Source organism: Coregonus clupeaformis, chromosome 7 (genome assembly GCF_020615455.1).
Source record: "Coregonus clupeaformis isolate EN_2021a chromosome 7, ASM2061545v1, whole genome shotgun sequence".
In the NCBI taxonomy this organism is placed as follows: domain Eukaryota; kingdom Metazoa; phylum Chordata; class Actinopteri; order Salmoniformes; family Salmonidae; genus Coregonus; species Coregonus clupeaformis.
Genome location: NC_059198.1, coordinates 26,970,579 through 26,991,100, shown reverse-complemented (window position 1 = coordinate 26,991,100; position 20,522 = coordinate 26,970,579). Strand labels below are relative to the sequence as shown.

Sequence of the window (20,522 nt, the reverse complement as noted above, 5' to 3'; positions counted from 1 at the left end):
AAATAAATGATTCACAGAGTTCAAGTAACAGACACATCTCAACATCAACTGTTCAGAGCAGACTGTGTGAATCAGGCCTTCATGGTCGAATTTCTGCAAAGAAACCACTACTAAAGGACACCAATAATAAGAAGAGACTTGCTTGGGCCAAGAAACACGAGCAATGGATATTAGACCGGTGGAAATCTGTCCTTTGGTCTGATGAGTCCAAATTTGAGATTTTTGGTTCCAACCGCTGTGTCTTTGTGAGAGTAGGTGAATGGATTATCTATGCATGTGTGGTTTCCACCGTGAAGCATGGAGGAGAAGGTGTGATGGTGTGGGGGTGCTTTGCTGGTGACACTGTCAGTGATTTATTTAGAATTCAAGGCATACTTAACCAGCATGGCTACCACAGCATTCTACAGCGATACGCCATCCCATCTGGTTTGGGCTTAGTGGGACTATCATTTGTTTTTCAACAGGACAATGACCCAACACACCTCCAGGCTGTGTAAGGGCTATTTGACCAAGGAGGAGAGTGATGGAGTGCTGCATCAGATGACCTGGCCACAATCACCCAACCTCAACCCAATTTAGATGGTTTGGGATGAGTTGGACCGCAGAGTTAAGGAAAAGCAGCCAACAAGTGCTCATTATATGTGAGAACTCCTTCAAGACTGTAGGAAAAGCATTCCAGGTGAAGCTGGTTGAGAGAATACCAAGAGTGTGCAAAGCTGTCATCAAGGCAAAGAAAGGGTGGCTACCACGAAGAATTTAAAATCTAAAATATATTTTGATTTGTTTAACACTTTTTTGGTTACTACATGATTCCATATGTGTTATTTCATAGTTTTGATGTCTTCACTATTATTCTACAATGTAGAAAATAGTCAAAATAAAGAGAAACCCTTGAATGAATACTGTTGAAGTCGGAAGTTTACATACACTTAGGTTGGAGTCATTAAAACTCGTTTTTCAACCACTCCATAAATGTCTTATTAACAAACTATAGTTTTGGCAATGACACAAGTAATTGTGCATGACACAAGTAATTTTTCCAACAATTGTTTACAGACAGATTATTTCACTTATAATTCACTGTATCACAATTCCAGTGGGTCAGAAGTTTACATACACTAAGTTGACTGTGCCTTTTAAACAGCTTGGAAAATTCCAGAAAATGATGTCATGGCTTTAGAAGCTTCTGAAAAGCTAATTGACATTATTTGAGTCAATTGGAGGTGTACCTGTGGATGTATTTCAAGGCCTACCTTCTTTGCTTGACATCATGGGAAAATCAAATGAAATCAGCCAAGACCTCATAAAAAATTTGTACACCTCCACAAGTCTGGTTCATCCTTGGGAGCAATTTCCAAACGCCTGAACGTACCACGTTCATCTGTACAAACAATAGTATGCAAGTATAAACACCATGGGACCACGCAGCCGTCATACCGCTCAGGAAGGAGACGCGTTCTGTCTCCTAGAGATGAACGTACTTTGGTGCGAAAAGTGCAAATAAATCCCAGAACAACAGCAAAGGACCTTGTGAAGATGCTGGTGGAAACAGGTACAAAAGTATCTATATCTACAGTAAAACAAGTCCTATATCGACATAACCTGAAAGGCCGCTCAGCAAGGAAGAAGCCACTGCTCCAAAACCGCCATAAAAAAGCCAGACTACGGTTTGCAACTGCACATGGGGACAAAGATCGTACTTTTTGGAGCAGTCCTCTGGTCTGATGAAACAAAAATAGAACTGTTTGGCCATCGTTATGTTTGGAGGAAAAAGGAGAAGGCTTGCAAACCGAAGAACACCATCCCAACCGTGAAGCACTGGGGTGGCAGCATCATGCTGTGGGTGTGCTTTGCTGCAGGAGGGACTGGTGCACTTCACAAAATAGATGGCATCATGAGGAAGGAAAATTAGGTGGATATATTGAAGCAACATCTCAAGACATCAGTCAGGAAGTTAAAGCTTGGTCGCAAATGGGTCTTCCAAATGGACAATGACCACAAGCATACTTCCAAAGTTGTGGCAAAATGGACAACAAAGTGGCCATCACAAAGCCCTGACCTCAATCCTATAGAACATTTGTGGGCAGAACTGAAAAAGTGTGTGTGAGCAAGGAGGCCTACAAACCTGACTCAGTTACACCAGCTCTGTCTGGAGGAATGGGCCAAAATTCACCCAATTTATTGTGGGAAGCTTGTGGAAGGCTACCCGAAACGTTTGACCCAAGTTAAACAATTTAAAGGCAATGCTACCAAATACTAATTGAGTGTATGTAAACTTCTGACCCACTGGGAATGTGATGAAAGAAATAAAAGCTGAAATAAATCATTCTCTCTACTATTATTCTGACATTTCACATTCTTAAAATAAAGTGATGATCCTAACTGACCTAAAACAGGGAATTTTTACTAGGATTAAATGTCAGGAATTGTGAAAAACTGAGTTTAAATGTATTTGGCTAAGGTGCATGTAAACTTCAACTGTAGGTGTGTCCAAACTTTTCACTGGTACTGTATGTCTAATATTTTCTATTTCACACTACACTCTTGCAATAAAAAAAAGGTGATTTGTGTTGGTGTATAAGTCATATTCAAGCATCATGAATATAATGAACTAAGCTATAGTTTATTATAATATTCCTGAAATTCATATAAAAAATTATTTATCATACTCTTCAGTGCAGTCAAATCAATCTGTCTCACCCTTCTCAGAGATTGTTAACGGAAACTAAACAGTGGTTTAACTCATTGTGATAACAGTGCAATTGCAATATCCAAATGACAGAATCCGATACCTAGAGTGGCGAGTCAATTTATCAGATGTAGCCTACCGCTGCCAAGCTTTTAGTTTACAGTCACGCGTAGCTATAATTTCTTATCAGCAAATGAGAATGGCAAAGATAAATGATCTATTTAGTTTGCATACAATGACAATACTGCATTAAAGCAGACCTAAATCTGTATTCTGATGCATTTATGTATCGTACAGAAAAAGGAGACTAATATCTGAATGTTGGAATGCTCCCATAACCTAATAAGAATTATTTGACCACTATGGGACTTCATCATGCATATGAGAATAAATAGTGGGCAATTCTCAGTTGAAACAATAACAAAGCGGTCCCAGCCTCTGTTTTGTTAAAAGCTGAGGGATGGGCCTGGAGAAATGTAACCACTCATAAATTCATAGACAGCACTATAGATGCAAGGAATCCAATAACTAAAAATTATAGTTTTAAGCATAGTTTGAGGCTATAAAGTTTTTGTTTCTATGTTTACAAACATTGGAATAAAACAAGCTTACATTTTGGGTTCTGATGGGGTACGACAGTTGAACTAAGCTCATGAGGCATTGCAAGTGATATTCTTCAAGAATAAATGAGTTAATATAATTAATTTATAAGTCAAAAAATGGATGTAGCATCTGCGGATTGTCCCTTTAAAGATTTAACAAGCGATTGAAAATGAATGCAAACTCCTCAATTGGATCCATTGTCACATACATAAGAAACATTAAATGCACAACAAACATGATATAAAAAACAAAATCCTATCTACATGGAAATTGCATGAGAAATGAAGCCGTAGAAAATAATTAATTACATGAAGGCCAAAATCTAGGCCTGGGAAGGCCAAAATGACTTATCTACATCTATTTACATAACACATTTTGACAACTATTGTAAAACAATATTATTGTATTACCATGATAAATAATCTTTATGTTGGGAAGAAATCATTCATACTCCACTTTTTAAAAAAATATTATGAACAATATACCTATGCCAGGGAGAGTAAGGCATTTTACAAATATGCTGAAGCACTGTCAGTGACAGAGGATATGAGGGAGAATTCACATTGTTCTGTTCTGTCCTGAGTTGGTTGGGTCCTCTTGCATAGTTTTACCTGTCATCCACTGTTTGACATATTCGGAAGGGGAACTGCCTACCCCCACTCAGTAAAGCAGAGTCTATCTGCTCCTCAGAATCAAAGTTAGTGTTCACAGGACTGCTACAGTCAGACTCAACAAAGACTCCACTGTCAATGGTGTCCACACTGTCCAGATCCAGCATCATGGGAGGGTAGCCGTCCTCTGAGACCAATGAAATCTGCTCTGGTTGATTGTTCCGGGCCTGTAGCTGGAGCTGCCACTCCATAGCAGGCAGGCCCGTTGATGCCCGTCTTCCACTCTGCCCACATAACCCTCCTTCCTCTTCTGCCCCAGCACCAAGAGGGCCCTCCACCTCACTGTCCATACCTCCTCTGCTGCCTCCAGTATATTGGGAGAAGCTTCCCCCACCTTGGCTGCACTTGTAGGTCTCCCAAGAACTCCCTGACAAAGCTCCTTCCTCCCCAGACACCATCACAGTTTCGATGGAGATGTGTCCAGCGGAGTGACAGGCGCCCTGGTCCCCACTGCTGCTGCTGCTGTCTTCCTCCACACTCAGCCTGGACAGCCCGAGGATGTCTAGCTGCTTCTCAGTCATCATCTGTGTAGGTGTTTTTTCCCCCAAAGGATCCAGCTCACTGAAGATGAAGACAGGTCCAACCCAACAAACCTGACTCAGTTACACCAGCTCTGTCTGGAGGAATGGGCCAAAATTCACCCAATTTATTGTGGGAAGCTTGTGGAAGGCTACCCGAAACGTTTGACCCAAGTTAAACAATTTAAAGGCAATGCTACCAAATACTAATTGAGTGTATGTAAACTTCTGACCCACTGGGAATGTGATGAAAGAAATAAAAGCTGAAATAAATCATTCTCTCTACTATTATTCTGACATTTCACATTCTTAAAATAAAGTGGTGATCCTAACTGACCTAAAACAGGGAATTTTTACTAGGATTAAATGTCAGGAATTGTGAAAAACTGAGTTTAAATGTATTTGGCTAAGGTGCATGTAAACTTCAACTGTAGGTGTGTCCAAACTTTTGACTGGTACTGTATGTCTAATATTTTCTATTTCACACTACACTCTTGCAATAAAAAAAGGTGATTTGTGTTGGTGTATAAGTCATATTCAAGCATCATGAATATAATGAACTAAGCTATAGTTTATTATAATATTCCTGAAATTCATATAAAAAATTATTTATCATACTCTTCAGTGCAGTCAAATCAATCTGTCTCACCCTTCTCAGAGATTGTTAACGGAAACTAAACAGTGGTTTAACTCATTGTGATAACAGTGCAATTGCAATATCCAAATGACAGAATCCGATACCTAGAGTGGCGAGTCAATTTATCAGATGTAGCCTACCGCTGCCAAGCTTTTAGTTTACAGTCACGCGTAGCTATAATTTCTTATCAGCAAATGAGAATGGCAAAGATAAATGATCTATTTAGTTTGCATACAATGACAATACTGCATTAAAGCAGACCTAAATCTGTATTCTGATGCATTTATGTATCGTACAGAAAAAGGAGACTAATATCTGAATGTTGGAATGCTCCCATAACCTAATAAGAATTATTTGACCACTATGGGACTTCATCATGCATATGAGAATAAATAGTGGGCAATTCTCAGTTGAAACAATAACAAAGCGGTCCCAGCCTCTGTTTTGTTAAAAGCTGAGGGATGGGCCTGGAGAAATGTAACCACTCATAAATTCATAGACAGCACTATAGATGCAAGGAATCCAATAACTAAAAATTATAGTTTTAAGCATATTTTGAGGCTATACAGTTTTTGTTTCTATGTTTACAAACATTGGAATAAAACAAGCTTACATTTTGGGTTCTGATGGGGTACGACAGTTGAACTAAGCTCATGAGGCATTGCAAGTGATATTCTTCAAGAATAAATGAGTTAATATAATTAATTTATAAGTCAAAAAATGGATGTAGCATCTGCGGATTGTCCCTTTAAAGATTTAACAAGCGATTGAAAATGAATGCAAACTCCTCAATTGGATCCATTGTCACATACATAAGAAACATTAAATGCACAACAAACATGATATAAAAACAAAATCCTATCTACATGGAAATTGCATGAGAAATGAAGCCGTAGAAAATAATTAATTACATGAAGGCCAAAATCTAGGCCTGGGAAGGCCAAAATGACTTATCTACATCTATTTACATAACACATTTTGACAACTATTGTAAAACAATATTATTGTATTACCATGATAAATAATCTTTATGTTGGGAAGAAATCATTCATACTCCACTTTTTAAAAAAATATTATGAACAATATACCTATGCCAGGGAGAGTAAGGCATTTTACAAATATGCTGAAGCACTGTCAGTGACAGAGGATATGAGGGAGAATTCACATTGTTCTGTTCTGTCCTGAGTTGGTTGGGTCCTCTTGCATAGTTTTACCTGTCATCCACTGTTTGACATATTCGGAAGGGGAACTGCCTACCCCACTCAGTAAAGCAGAGTCTATCTGCTCCTCAGAATCAAAGTTAGTGTTCACAGGACTGCTACAGTCAGACTCAACAAAGACTCCACTGTCAATGGTGTCCACACTGTCCAGATCCAGCATCATGGGAGGGTAGCCGTCCTCTGAGACCAATGAAATCTGCTCTGGTTGATTGTTCCGGGCCTGTAGCTGGAGCTGCCACTCCATAGCAGGCAGGCCCGTTGATGCCCGTCTTCCACTCTGCCCACATAACCCTCCTTCCTCTTCTGCCCCAGCACCAAGAGGGCCCTCCACCTCACTGTCCATACCTCCTCTGCTGCCTCCAGTATATTGGGAGAAGCTTCCCCCACCTTGGCTGCACTTGTAGGTCTCCCAAGAACTCCCTGACAAAGCTCCTTCCTCCCCAGACACCATCACAGTTTCGATGGAGATGTGTCCAGCGGAGTGACAGGCGCCCTGGTCCCCACTGCTGCTGCTGCTGTCTTCCTCCACACTCAGCCTGGACAGCCCGAGGATGTCTAGCTGCTTCTCAGTCATCATCTGTGTAGGTGTTTTTTCCCCCAAAGGATCCAGCTCACTGAAGATGAAGACAGGTCCAACCCATTTCTGCAAAATATAATGATAAAATGGATGATTAAGGTGGAATAGGTACACTTGAGGTGAAAGGTAGGCCCGCACTGTCCAGAAACAAACCCTTGCCCCTATAGGCTCATACAGTATATACTGTATGCCATTTAGCAGACGCTTTTATCCAAAGTGACTTAGTCATGCATGCTTACATTTTTCACGTATTGGTGGTCCCGGGAATCGAACCCACTATTCTGACGTTGCAAGCGCCATACTCCACCAACTGAGCTACACTTGAATGTAAAAGGTTGAATGAGAGCTTATCACTATTATTGGTAGCAGGTCATGGTAACCTCAGTTGTCAATATGAAAATCGATCACAGAAAGAATGACCTTATATTTATATATATATTTTTTTTGTTTACATTTAGTGAACATTTAGAAATGGTTATGAAACTGATGGCAGTTATTTTGCACAACTCTGAACCCTTCTAGAGCAAGATGTTGTCCACAGATATGCATGGGCAAGCTTTTGCATGAGAATACCTTATCTGGGTGAAGAGCAATTCAGCAGAATCCAATCACTGTTTTTCATCTGAAAAGACAGCAGTAAGTGGCCATACTGCACCGCTAACAGCTGTCAGAGAGCTAAAGAGAGAGGGCATTTAAAAACATCTACCTGACTGTGCTTATCATATATTTACAAAATGCTTTCTTTATATAATGTAATTAGCTGTGAGGTCATTTTTATACTATATGATCAGGGACTTGCTTTATGTGTGTTCATCACTGACATTGAGCTTATGCTATAAAACAGCATAGTTAGTACAGCAATGTCATGCTCCTCAACTATAACCAAACCCTGTGGACATCCTTATAACTATGAACTTCTCACAGAACATCTGTGCAGTTCAGAAAAATGTATACTGCTGAGTGAAAGGGAAACCTAAAGTACATCCTTTATTTAAAAAAAAACAGATTTGTTTAGGTTTACATTAGGTTGAGCAGAAATACGATCTAATGTGTCTCATGTATGGCAGAGAAGTGAAGATACCAATCTACAGTTCTTGTAGTGCTTGCAAGATCAGTGTCTCATATCTGTGGGCTGCTGCAACAGGATGTTTCACAGGTTCCAGTAACTCTGGTTTATCTTTCATTAGCTTTTTCCTGCCTGCTAAATCTTTTGAAACTATTGCCTGCTAAATCTTTTGAAATGATGTGACTGTCATGTGACATGGCATTAACTACATATGAGGACACCGACAATTATTCTTGATCTGTCCGAGTTCCAATCGCGCCTGCTTCTTTGTGAAAAGTGGTGTGTTCGTTATGTTCACCTTCGTCCCCCAGATTTGCCTTTTTCGTAGCACATTCACCAGTCTCTCAAACGGATAACTCTGCCCTCTCGGGGTACAGGCCGGGGCCTGAGACGTGAAGCGAACTACCCAAGCTCGGAGTCGGCTCAGTTGAGTAGGCAAAACTAGAGATGCTGCTCGGCTGCTGACAGTCTTTGCGAGATGCCGGACAAAAGCCGATTTTAAAACCGTCCCGCGACTCCTGCCGTGTCTACAGACATCCCTCAAACAAACAAAAACCGACTCTGAGAATGAGCGCACAACTGGTAAATAGTCGCTTCTAGATATGTCAGTCAGTCAGGTGGCTAGCTGCGGGCAGAGACTTATATCGCAGTAACGTTGAAGGGATCAAGCTATTCGGCATCCTTGGGACGTCCCTAAAGCATTATAGTTGAAGTGTAAAATAGTTAAGGTAAGGATTAGGTAAGGGTTATGGTTATGGTTAGGGTTAGGGGAGGGACGTCCCAAGGACCCCGGATAGCACTAACCAACGTTGAAGAGCTCTGGCTAGTTTTACTTAGCCAACCAGAAGGATGAAGTAAGAAGCTAACGTTAAACGGAGCCTACCTCAGCAGGAGCAAAACATAGGCTACTAAGTTATCATAATAACTTTGCTTTACAGCGAGCATGCGACTGAGACATTGGTGTGGCGATCAGTGGTGATCGAGGCTGAGGCAGGCTCCAATGCATGCAGGAGGAAGCAGATGAGAGAGAGTGGGGAAGCAAGAAGAGAGAGAGGTTAGTACAGTGGTTCCCAAACGTGGGGTCTGGGCCCCATATCTGTACTAATCTTTTCAAACAAGTTAGGAACTTTAAAAAATAAGATATGTTTCAATATGAACATCTCCACATGGCCTATCATCCCTATATGCCTACATTAAAATGCAATCAAAATGCAAACAATACAGTTATAAAAATGTAATACGTTTTAGTTTATATTGGTGAATGTTCATCTTATCCATTACTCACATTTTTTTTAGAACATCACTGATATTAATACAGAATCATAAGTAATATTCTAATAATTCATGTGAATGTGATAATACGATCATCTTTGTGCAGTGTTGGAAAAAGTACCCAATTGTCATACTCAAGTAAAAGTAAAGATACCTTAATAGCAAATGACTCAAGTAAAAGTGAAAGTCACCCAGTAAAATACTACTTGAGTAAAAGTCTAAAAGTATTTGGTTTTAAATATACTTAAGTATCTAAAATACAGTAATTGCTCAAATAAAAGTATCAAAAGTAAAAGTTTAAATAATTTCAAATTCCTTATATTAAACAAACAAGACAGCACCATTTCTTGTTTTTTTAAAATGTATTTATGGATAGCCAGGGGCACACTCCCAACACTCAGACATAATTTACAAACGAAGCATAATAATAATAATAATAAATAATAATTATTATTGTGTGTTTAGTGAGTCCACCAGATCAGAGGCAGTAGGGATAACCAGGGATGTTCTCTTGATAAGTGCGTGAATTTGACACATTTTCTGTCCTGCTAAGCTTACAAAATGTAACGAGTACTTTTGGTTGTCAGGGAAAATGTCTGGGGTAAAAAGTACATAATTTTATTTTGGAATGTAGTGGAGTAAAAATAAAAGTTGTCAAAAATATAAATAGTAAATTACAGATACCCCCCCAAACGACTTATGGAGTACTTCAAAGTATTTTTACTTAAGGACTTTACACCACTGTCTGTGTGCTCCATTTGGATGTATGTTTGTGTGAAACTTGATTAGTAATGCCTAGGAATACAAATGTGAACACTATCCACTGAGTGGGCAAAGCATTATGAACACCTGCCCTTTCCATGACATAGACTGACCAGGTGAATCCAGGTGAAATTATCCCTTATTGATGTCACCTGTTAAATCCACTTCAACCAGTGTAGATCAAAGGGAGGAGACAGGTTAAATAAATATTTTTAAGCGTCGTGACAATTGAGACATGGATTGTGTATGTGTGCCATTCAGAGGGTGAATGGGCAAGACAAAAGATTTAAGTGCCTTTGAGCGGGGTATGGTAGTAGATGCCAGGCGCACCGGTTTGAGTATGTCAAGAACTGCAACGTTGCTGGGTTTTTTACAGTCAACAGTTTCCCATGTGTATCAAGAATGGTCCACCACCCAAAGAACATCCAGCCAATTTGACACAACTCTGGGAAGCATTGGAGTCAACATGGGCCAGCATCCCTGAGGAATGCTTTCGACACCTTGTAGTCCATGTCCCGACGAATTGGGGCTGTTCTGAGGGCAAAAGAGGGTGCAACTCAATATTAGGAAGGTGTTCCTAATGTTTTGTAAACTTAGTGTATGTAATTTGAGGAAATTTGAGTATGTAAAGAGTTGATGATTTTATCATTTTATCATTACAACTGACTGAACAATAGCTGATGCTACGTGTCAATGAGAATCATTTCTCATATTTCCCCCCTTTCAGGGGTATAACATTACAGTTGTATTGCTAATAGGCTATGTGTTTGTAGATCAATTGAGGTGAATGAACCTACAGCAGCCAAGGTGATAATGGCTGGGGTCATTTTTGCTTATTTTTGCTGTTCTCCGAATAGCATTTGAAAGTTTTTTAATTGTATAGAAATGCAGTAATGCAAACTTTTTTTTTTTTATCAGGACCTCACTATAACTCAAACCTAGTTACGGCCCTGGTCATGGACACTTCTTGGAGTCTTTTTCTGAGATTTTTCTAAAGAGAGTTCTGCCTATAACCTCATGCCAGACTCTCTGCAGCCACAGAGGAAGTAAAATATTTCAGCGCTCTTTTGAAATACTTGCATTTTCATAATTTTTTATGAAAAGATTATCTACATCTATCCATAAATGATTCATGAAAATCTATTTGTTTTGTGTAATGTGTGTGCGTGTGCATGTGTGTGTGTGCAATAGTTCTACTCTGGATGATATGAAAAGGGATCTTTTGGACTGATATTCTGAATAGGCAATTGTGTTTGTTTTGACACCATGGGTTGTTCACTGACTTCAGACACAAAATCTATGTCTCTCTCTACACATATTCTTTCCCATGGACATCACTTCCCCCTACTGGATGTTAATGTAACTGCAGTTGAGAAACCAGCAGGGGCCTCATTTATCAAAGGTGCATATGCACAAAAAAGACTATTGCGTATGACACAAGGGAATTAAAATAATGGTAGGCTAATAAAATCTTTAAAACATAGCCTAGTGATAAAACAGATGCATTTGCCATTGGCAAGGAGATAGCTTAGCAACATGTAGACTATGTTTCTTTGACTTTTATTATATGGGCCTGAATCGTGATCATATTTGGTGGTGTGATGGAGACATGTTAGCTGGGTGGGGTCGGGGGAATGGGATGGGAGGGTGGGGGTGGTTTTTGGAGGCCCACTTCCTTTTTGTTTCTTTTTTTCTTTACATTCTGAATGTATTATTACTTAAACTCTAATATTATATTTTTCTGAGTGGCAGCCCACAGGTACAACACAAATATATGTGTGAAATAATGAATGGAAAACATGATATGAACAGAATATTAAATTATATGAACATAAAAAATACAACAAATAAAGAAAAGTGGTCAAAAAACTAACTCCGGTACTAAAGTACAAGTGTAGACCTGGTTTGTATGAATGTTAAGGCTTGGGCACTGGGGTAGACCTGTTCTATATGAGTGTGCCCATGGATTTACTTGGTTTATATGGGTAATGGGGTGTAGGGATACACAAGGCTCATAAAGGCAATGGGTCTGGATGGATGTCGATTTGCCTATTCAAATACTTTCTGGCAGCAAGTTTGTGGTAGGAAAAAAAGTGAATGGGGCTGGGGCATATGTGTTATACCACTGTATTATGCATTTATCTATGACATGATTAGCGGAATACTTGGGGGAATACAGACCTAGGCAAAGTGGGGAACAGGGCTGAGATAAGCAAGTAACAGGGATGAGGTATTTTGGCAAAGGAACTGGGGTCTATGGGTAAGAAATAGGACTTATAGGGCTAGGATACAGGTGTATCGGGACTTGATTGTATCAATATTAAGGTATTGGCATGAGGGTCTTAGGGTAAGGGCATTGGGGTAACAGGGTTGGGGTGTGTGGGTAATTGGGTTTAGGTGTGTGTGGGGTTACTGGGTTGAGGTACATAGATATTGGGGCTGAGGAATAGGGGTTCATGTCTGTTAATTTTATTATAGGCATAGCACTGTATGTTCCCAATAACACATACCTTTTTCACATACAGTGCCTTCAGAAAGTATTCATACCCCTTGACATTCCATATTTTGTTGTTACAGCCTGAATTCAAAATGGATTACATGTATGTTTTACTCACCCATCTACACACAATGCCTCATAATGAAAAAGTGAAATAATTAAAAATGAAATACATAAATAGCTAATTTACACAAGTATTCACACTCCTGAGTCAATACTGTAATCGCTGCCAAAGGCAATTCTATCATCAGGGGCCTCATTTATCAACTGTGCGTACATTATCAACTGTGCGATTACAGCTGTGAGTCTTTCTGGGTAAGTCTCTAAGAGCTTTCCACACCTGGATTGTGCAACATTTGCCCATTATTATTTTCAATATTCTTCAAGCTCTGTCAAATTGGTTATTGATAATTGCTAGACAACCATTTTCAGGTCTTGCCATAGATGTTCAAGTAGATTTAAGTCAAAACTGTAACTCGGCCACTCGGGAACATTCACTGTCTTATTGGTAAGCAACTCCAGTGTAGATTTGGCCTTGTGTTTTAGGTTATTGTCCTGCTGAACAGTGAATTAATCTCCCAGTGTCTGGTGGAAAGCAGACTGAACCAGGTTTTCCTCTAAGATTTTGCCTTTGCTTAGCTCCATTCCGTTTATTTTTTATCATGAAACACTCCCCAGTCCTTAACGATTACAAGCATACCTATAACATGATGTAGCCGCCACAAAAATTGAGTGGTAATGTGTTGTATTGGATTTGCCCCAAACATAACACTTTGTATTAAGGACAAAAAGTTAATCGCTTTGCCACATTTTTGCAGTATTAATTTAGTGCCTTGTTGCAAACAGGATGCATGTTTTGGAATATTTATATTCTGTACAGGCGTCCTTCTTTTCACTCTGTCAATTAGGTTAGTATTGTGGAGTAACTACAATGTTGTTGATCCATTCTCAGTTTTGTCCTATCACAGCCATTAAACGCTGTAACTGTTTTAAAGTCACCATTGGCCTCATGATGAAATCCCTGAGAGGTATCCTTCCTCTCTGGCAACTGAGTTAGGAAGGATGCCTGTATCTTTGTAGTGACTGGGTGTATTGATACACCATCCAAAGTGTAATTAATAACTTCACCATGCTCAAAGGGATAGTCAATGTCTGCTTTTTGTTTTACCCATCTACCAATAGGTGCCCTTTGTGAGGCATTGGAAAACCTCCCTGGTCTTTGTGGTTATATCTGTGTTTGAAATTCACTGCTTGACTGAGGGACCTTACAGATCATTGTTTATATGTGTGGGGTACAGAGATGAGGTAGTAAATCGAAAATCATTGAGTCCATGCAAGTTATTATGTGACTTGTTAAGCACATTTTTACTCCTGAAATTATTTAGGCTTGCCATAACAAAGAGGTTGAATACTTATTGACTCAAGACATTTCAGCTTTTCATTTTGAATTGATTTGTTAATACATTTCGAAAAACATAATTCCACATTGATATGTGTAGGCCAGTGACAAAATAAAAATCTCAATTTAATCCATTAAAAGATCTGGCTGTTACACAACATAATATGGAAAAAGTCAAGGGGTGTGAATACTTTCTGAAGGCACTGTACTTTTCTCAATACAATAATAATAAAAAAGCAATATGGATTACACTAAGGGTTACTAATGACATTAGATTTGCATTTGCATGTCTGGGATTTTTTGGAACAGATCGGTTAAAACATTCTGCCCACACCTCTACAGAAATGTGATCAAATTTGCTATTGCACTTTCTTGTAAATTAGAAACGGACATGGCCTAGTTCCAACATTTCCAAACCATACAGCAAATTATGGTATTTTTGTTACCATAAAAAGTGAATGGAGGGCGTTTTCCAGGTGGGATTGTAGCGCTCGTTCCCGAGTTCACAAATATAGTATGGCTCTGATTTATATATTTTGTTGCATACACAAATCCTAGAACCTCCACGAATGCAATAATTTAGTAAGAAATGTAAGTAGAGTTGATAAATGAGGCCCCTGATGATACACGGTAATGGGATTACACTTTAGATCTAGGTGGCAGAGGCTGTTGATCTTGCTATTTTTTTTATCAACACATTTGTTTCCTTCATCAGGATATAATTATAGTCAGGCGTGAACGTAAGCCGGTATGGTAAATAGTGGCAGTAAGCCATACCGGTAAAACATTAGCCCATCACAACAATTTAAACAAAGATAGCAAGAAAACTGTAGGCTATTACACCATAATGTATCATTACCGCCTGTCAGTCGCAATAGAAATGAGCGAATTTACTTAAAAACGTGTGGTATAGGCCTACGCTCCAAAACGCTGTGAGGTTAGATGTGAACAATGACATTTTGCCAAGGCAGAGATGACTGGCCGAGGCCGAGACCGAGACGCGAGTGGGCAGCAAGACGCATCAGGCTACAAGAGTAGACCTATTATGACAATCACTAAATGTCATTGCACTTTTTGGTGTTTTGTAGCCTAACAGATGTCTCTTTCCATTCTTCAAATGGCACAGTGCACTGTTTGGATGCTGGGATTATTTTGTGGACAAACGTGCGCAGGTAGCCTACTTTTTGAAGAAATTGGCTACAGATCTTCATGCGAATATTAAGAAATCTGCATAAAACAAATATGCGCATTTTCCCACCAGAGATGTGTTTCCATCAAATTGACTTGTTGCAGATAAAAGGCTGTGCATGATGATGTAGTGCACATAAAAAAACATTTTGCGTTTAAATTCCCATGTACCCAATAAAAAATACAAGTTAAATGGGTTTCCATCGCATTTTCAACTCATGTTTTTTTCACAAAATAATTTCCATGATAACTTGTGGCAGGTAGCCTAGCGGTTAAGAGCGTTGGGCCTATAACCGAAAGGTCGCTGATTCAAATCCCCAAATCGACCACGTGAAAAATCGGTAATGTACATGTGAGCAACGCGCTTAACCCTAATTGCTCCTGTAAATCACTCTGGATAAGTGTCTGCTAAATGTAAATATAGTGTGCCCTCTCTGGTATTGACACGTGTGCTCTAGCCCAGGGGTTCCTAAACTTTTTCACTCAGGTGTTCCCCAGCATTGGGGAACATCCCACGTCTATTTATGTGTGCACAAGCACTGTTCATCACACAAACCCCTCTTTATTCTACACATTTTGTCATGGGTTGCAGAGAGCATTTAGCAGTTTTAAAGCTAATTTTCTTGTAATTCTATACATTTTGCCATGTCTAATGTGTATGCATGTGATATTTGAGTGACTCGAACATTACTACAAAATCTATGGGCTAAAAAATCTAGCAAAAAAACATTAGCTGACATGGGCTAGTTGATATGGACATTTATAACAAGTTATAAATAACTCTCTAAGGTATGCAATGACAAGAGGAAAATTGATGATGCACTACCCATTTTCGGAATTAGACCTACTATTACATTATTTAGCAGACGCTCTTATCCAGAGCGACTTACAGTTAGTGAGTGCATACATTTTTCATACTGGCCACCCGTGGGAATCGAACCCACTTCCCTGGCGTTGCAAGCGCCATGCTCTACCAACTGAGCTACAGGATGGAATTACAGCTTTCAAGAGTACATTAAAAGCCCGACTGCGTTCCCCCACAGTTTGGGAACCACTCACTGCTCTAGCCAACAGCGCTATCTGCGCGCTGTTGGCTAGAGCGCATTTATACCCTACATGGTGCGATTATATGGACAAGAGCGAGATTATTAACATTTTTCAAACGGCAGCCAAGCATCGACTATCATGTCACCTGAATAAGACCCTAGCTATTTATTGGAAAGAAGCATCAAGCTCATAACCTTGCACTTTCACCACCCTGTGAAGTTAATCATAATGTATTTCATCTGTAGTTTAATAAACTAAACTGCTTGCTTTCCCGACAAGTCATAGTGGGAGGAACACACAACATGTTATCGCGTGACTCCAAGTTCACTTCGAAATGATGGTTATTATATCAATATTTGCACAGAAAAGCGTTTCCACCGACATTTCTCGCATAATTCATTTTACTTACACAAAAATATCTCACTTTGTCTAGCATATTTTCATGCCTGGTTGTATTCATGACACATTAAAAGGCAATACATTTTTACAGTTAAAAATGATATGTTTTTACTATTCACTAAGCATAGTGAATATGACACCTTTATAAGAGTGTCATTTGTTTCGTAAATAATAAATAAAAAAGACAAATCTAAAAAGATAAGTGGTTACCCAAACCTGTCTGACTTTCTGGAATATTTATAAAATACTCCTCTAAGCGGAAAATATTTAAATATAACCCTAGCAAACATCTGAGTTTAGATTTCTACCTGTGGTATTTTCCATTGGGGGGTGAACTGCTCTGATGTAGTACATCAACTCAACTTCTACTGAGCATCCACCCACATATGAGTTGAAAAACAAGCCCTTGAAGCCCCTGCAGACTGAGTCATTTGAATGCCCCCCTCATATGTGTAGTCATTGTGGGATTTGATAATGGGAAAGTCCCATTGTTGGCCATGCTGAAGTTCCCCCTATAGGCAACACCTGCTGGAGGGGTTTAGAACAAGTCCCGCATACACAATGAGTTATTTTAGTTTTGCCTGTATTTTTACCTTAAAATCCCCTCCATATGTGTGGTAGAGAGGCTTGAAAAAGTCCTCTGGGCTTGGGGAATAGTTCATCAAGTGTAGCCTCTTCGGCCACAATCTGCAGGGAAGAGATGTAGAGGCAAAGTGACAAACAGGCAAAGATGTTTTCACAAAGGAAATGATATGTGAATGTAATGCATGTGAAGGTGACATAAGCAGAACTATTCAGGTCTTCACAAATACTCTTTCACTTTCATTTCTGGGAGGATGGAATTTTTCTCTATGCAGGTGTTATAATATGTTTTAAAGGGTAAATGGTGTAATTTAGAGTGTCTGACACTTCCACCGTGCTATCGTTGGTTAGGTTTGGTGTAATAATAATGTAGAAGCAGCTCTGACTTCCTGTGTCTTCTAACCCCTATATCTACATGGTGTATCTGCAAGTAAAGAGCATCAGCTGTGGTGTCTGTGTATGTGGGAGGTTATGTCAAGAAAGTGTAGTGTATTCACGCTTTCTGTAAAAACACCAAGAGGCTGAACATTTCTAGCCTGTTCACAGATCAATTTGTGCTTTAGCCAACTGTTGTGTTTGTTCAAGGCATCTGACGAAAGTCAGAGAAGTTGGATATAGCATATATGATGGTGACCAGGCTAGAACATGTGATTTATTGGCAGACCTGAAGAAATTGAGGATACAAGTTGGTGTCTGATCAAAAATGCTTATCTGTATAAAAACACTGTTCAATAGCAAACACTTACTGTTGCCTGAATGATCATAAATAAGGCATACTCACATTTTAAAGAGGTAGCACAGGCAGCACAGGATCAAACAGGGGACAATGGTCAGTAAAACGGGCCACTGCCACCATAACTTATCATCCCCTTCTGTAAATATACACATAGTGTATAGAAAGAGATAAACATTTTACTCCATTTCATACATTACTATAACCTGAAAAATGAAGTCCCAATCCAATATATCCAGGAAGAGCATGTAACGCAGATCAGTAAAATCTAAACTTGCTGCATTGATGTACCTGTAGTCCTCCATTCTACGGTGGAGCTCCATTCGCTCCAGGGACCTTGGTAGTTGGACACAGGGTTCACTGAGGCCTGGACATTTGCCACATACTCAGTTCCTGGTTGCAGTGTAAGGTTGTTTAGCACTAGGTACCTCCGGTCCTCTCTTACAGGGTAATAGACTGGATCCTGTAGGTCAAAAGAAAAACTCATATTTAACAGTTTGAGGGAACTGGTCTTTCACATACTGTAACATTTTATTGGAAACATGTAACATAGCAAATATATTTAGTTTACCTTTAAATAATGTTTTGTTCTAATCCGCACCCTGTACATGAACAGTTTATCAAGGTAAGTGTTTTCATCCATCTGCCAAGTGATGTTATAGCTGTCAATGTTCTCTGTTACTTGCACATTGACAGGATGCTGCGGCTTCACTATGGAAGAAAAGGCAGAGAAGCTTGGGTTGGAACCATTATATGAAAAAGGCATGGATTCAAGTGCACACAGCTCAATCATTTGTACCATATTAGCTTTCAAATGGGGGTGATACATAAGAACCCAGGACACACAGTCCCCACCACACAACAATCCTCATTGTAAAGACTGTTCAACACTGTCATTTCAAAGCTGTGCAAAGTTCAAAACTGTTGATAAAAATGTGTCACAGCAGAATAGGTCTTAAGACACCATACTCAATCCAGTAAGTGGTTGATAAGATTATGTTACTGCTAATGATAAACACTTCTTATTCATGTCATATCTTGTCACTGAATCAGAGGCGATGTTCAGGGGAAAGTACCAACCATCCTAAGACATAGGCCTACTCCACTTACCTAATTGATACAATTTCCAGTCAGTTGAGTCATCTGTTTTCATTTTGTCTTCTTTTCCTGTGTGCTTTACTCTTGCAGTGCAAGTAGTGTCAGAGGATATGTACATGTAAAAATCTTCTGGTTGTATTATGCACCAGCTTTGTGAGGGTGTTATTTCACAGCTATCATTCACTTGCCCGTCAAAATCTCTGAAAAGAGAGAAGAGTGATTATAATATTCAAATACAGCTTTTGTGAGAAAACAAAAAACAAATATGAAAAGGTTGATGTAACATTCAGATGTTTTTCTTAAAATTAAATGTTTAAACTTTACAGTACATAAACATGTATAAACGTGATCTCTTAAACCTATCGGAGCAAGGCCAGAAGCACAGCAGTGACAGAGAACAGTGTGTACCTGCACTCTGCCTCAAGGAGAATGGGAGATGAGGGCACTGTGCCTGAGCAGGAGCAGTTCAGGGATGTCTTGTAGTCTGTGGTGCAGGTGACATTGCAGAAACATGCAACTGTGAATGCAGAGGAAAAGGATGATGTGGTCAGTGTGATGCCAGTGCCATGGTGCCCAGACTCATAGTCTATATAAGGCTCTGCTGGTACCCTGATGTGGTAAAACATTTCCCGCTAATCTAACAAATTACTACTCATAGGGGATAACTATCTAGATATGTGTTTGAGAAAATACATCACTTGAAATTCAATACAATATGTAGCACAAATAATAGATGAGAAAAAGTGTAACTTACCGTATTGAATCAGGTAACACAACACCAGTGAGGTGATTAGCAGTTGTTTCACAGCCATGAGGGCAACAATGGACAGTAGTCTGTTCTGCTCAATAACTGATATCACCAATGGCACCTGAAAGCCTGAAAAACAAGAAATCACATTTGTCCTTGTGTTGGAGTTCATTACTTGAAGTAAAGTAACCATTACTGGAAGTGTATGAAACAAATATATAGTAATTTATTGGAGTCGAGAAGAAGGAACAAGTTTAATTCAAGACTATCACTTTCATATCAAGCAAAGGTTAAGTCCAGAAATGGAAGCAACAAATGCGTTTACAAAAACACCAAACCCCACACAAAGAAATGTAATGATAGACAACGCTAACAATAGAATAAGGATATTGTACTTCAATGTTATTCATGTTATTCAGAAAAATACTATTCAGATAGTATTCTTACCTTATTGGTTCTGATAGATTCTGCTAACCATGCCACATGGCATCATTGTTCGATTATTTCTAAAGCCAAATTAATTCATTCATTTGTGTCACAGACTGAGTGATGAAGTTCAGGGCACAATTACATATCTGACAAATTGAAAGTCGTCATCTGCTGCAGTGTCACTGAGGATGTGGTTGTTTTGTGGCTACCCTATGAGCATTGTACAAGTTCCCTCCCAACCCTACTTCTGTCTCTCCATCTGTGAGAACAAAGTTTAAGACATAAACTATATATATATAAAAGTATGTGGACACCCCTTCAAATGAGTGGATTTGGCTATTTCAGCCCCACCCGTTGCTGACAGGTGTATAAGATCGAACACACAGC

The 20,522-nt window shown here is 39.3% G+C and overlaps 1 protein-coding gene and 1 pseudogene across 1 annotated transcript; both read right to left on the bottom strand.

Moving 5' to 3' along the window:
• Positions 1–3,584: 3,584 nt before the first annotated feature.
• LOC121568664 lies at positions 3,585–4,535 on the bottom strand (annotated as a pseudogene).
• Positions 4,536–5,798: 1,263 nt separating this feature from the next.
• Positions 5,799–20,364, bottom strand: LOC121569120 (interleukin-21 receptor-like). The gene is made up of 9 exons (XM_041879773.1): positions 20,154–20,364; positions 19,713–19,835; positions 19,367–19,475; positions 18,971–19,158; positions 18,432–18,571; positions 18,152–18,323; positions 17,909–17,999; positions 17,139–17,232; positions 5,799–6,981 (listed from the first exon to the last, which is right to left on the bottom strand). The coding sequence occupies exons 2-9, from the start codon at positions 19,768–19,770 to the stop codon at positions 6,280–6,282; spliced, it is 1,554 nt and encodes a 517-aa protein (XP_041735707.1). The 5' UTR covers positions 19,771–19,835; positions 20,154–20,364; the 3' UTR covers positions 5,799–6,279.
• Positions 20,365–20,522: the final 158 nt, after the last annotated feature.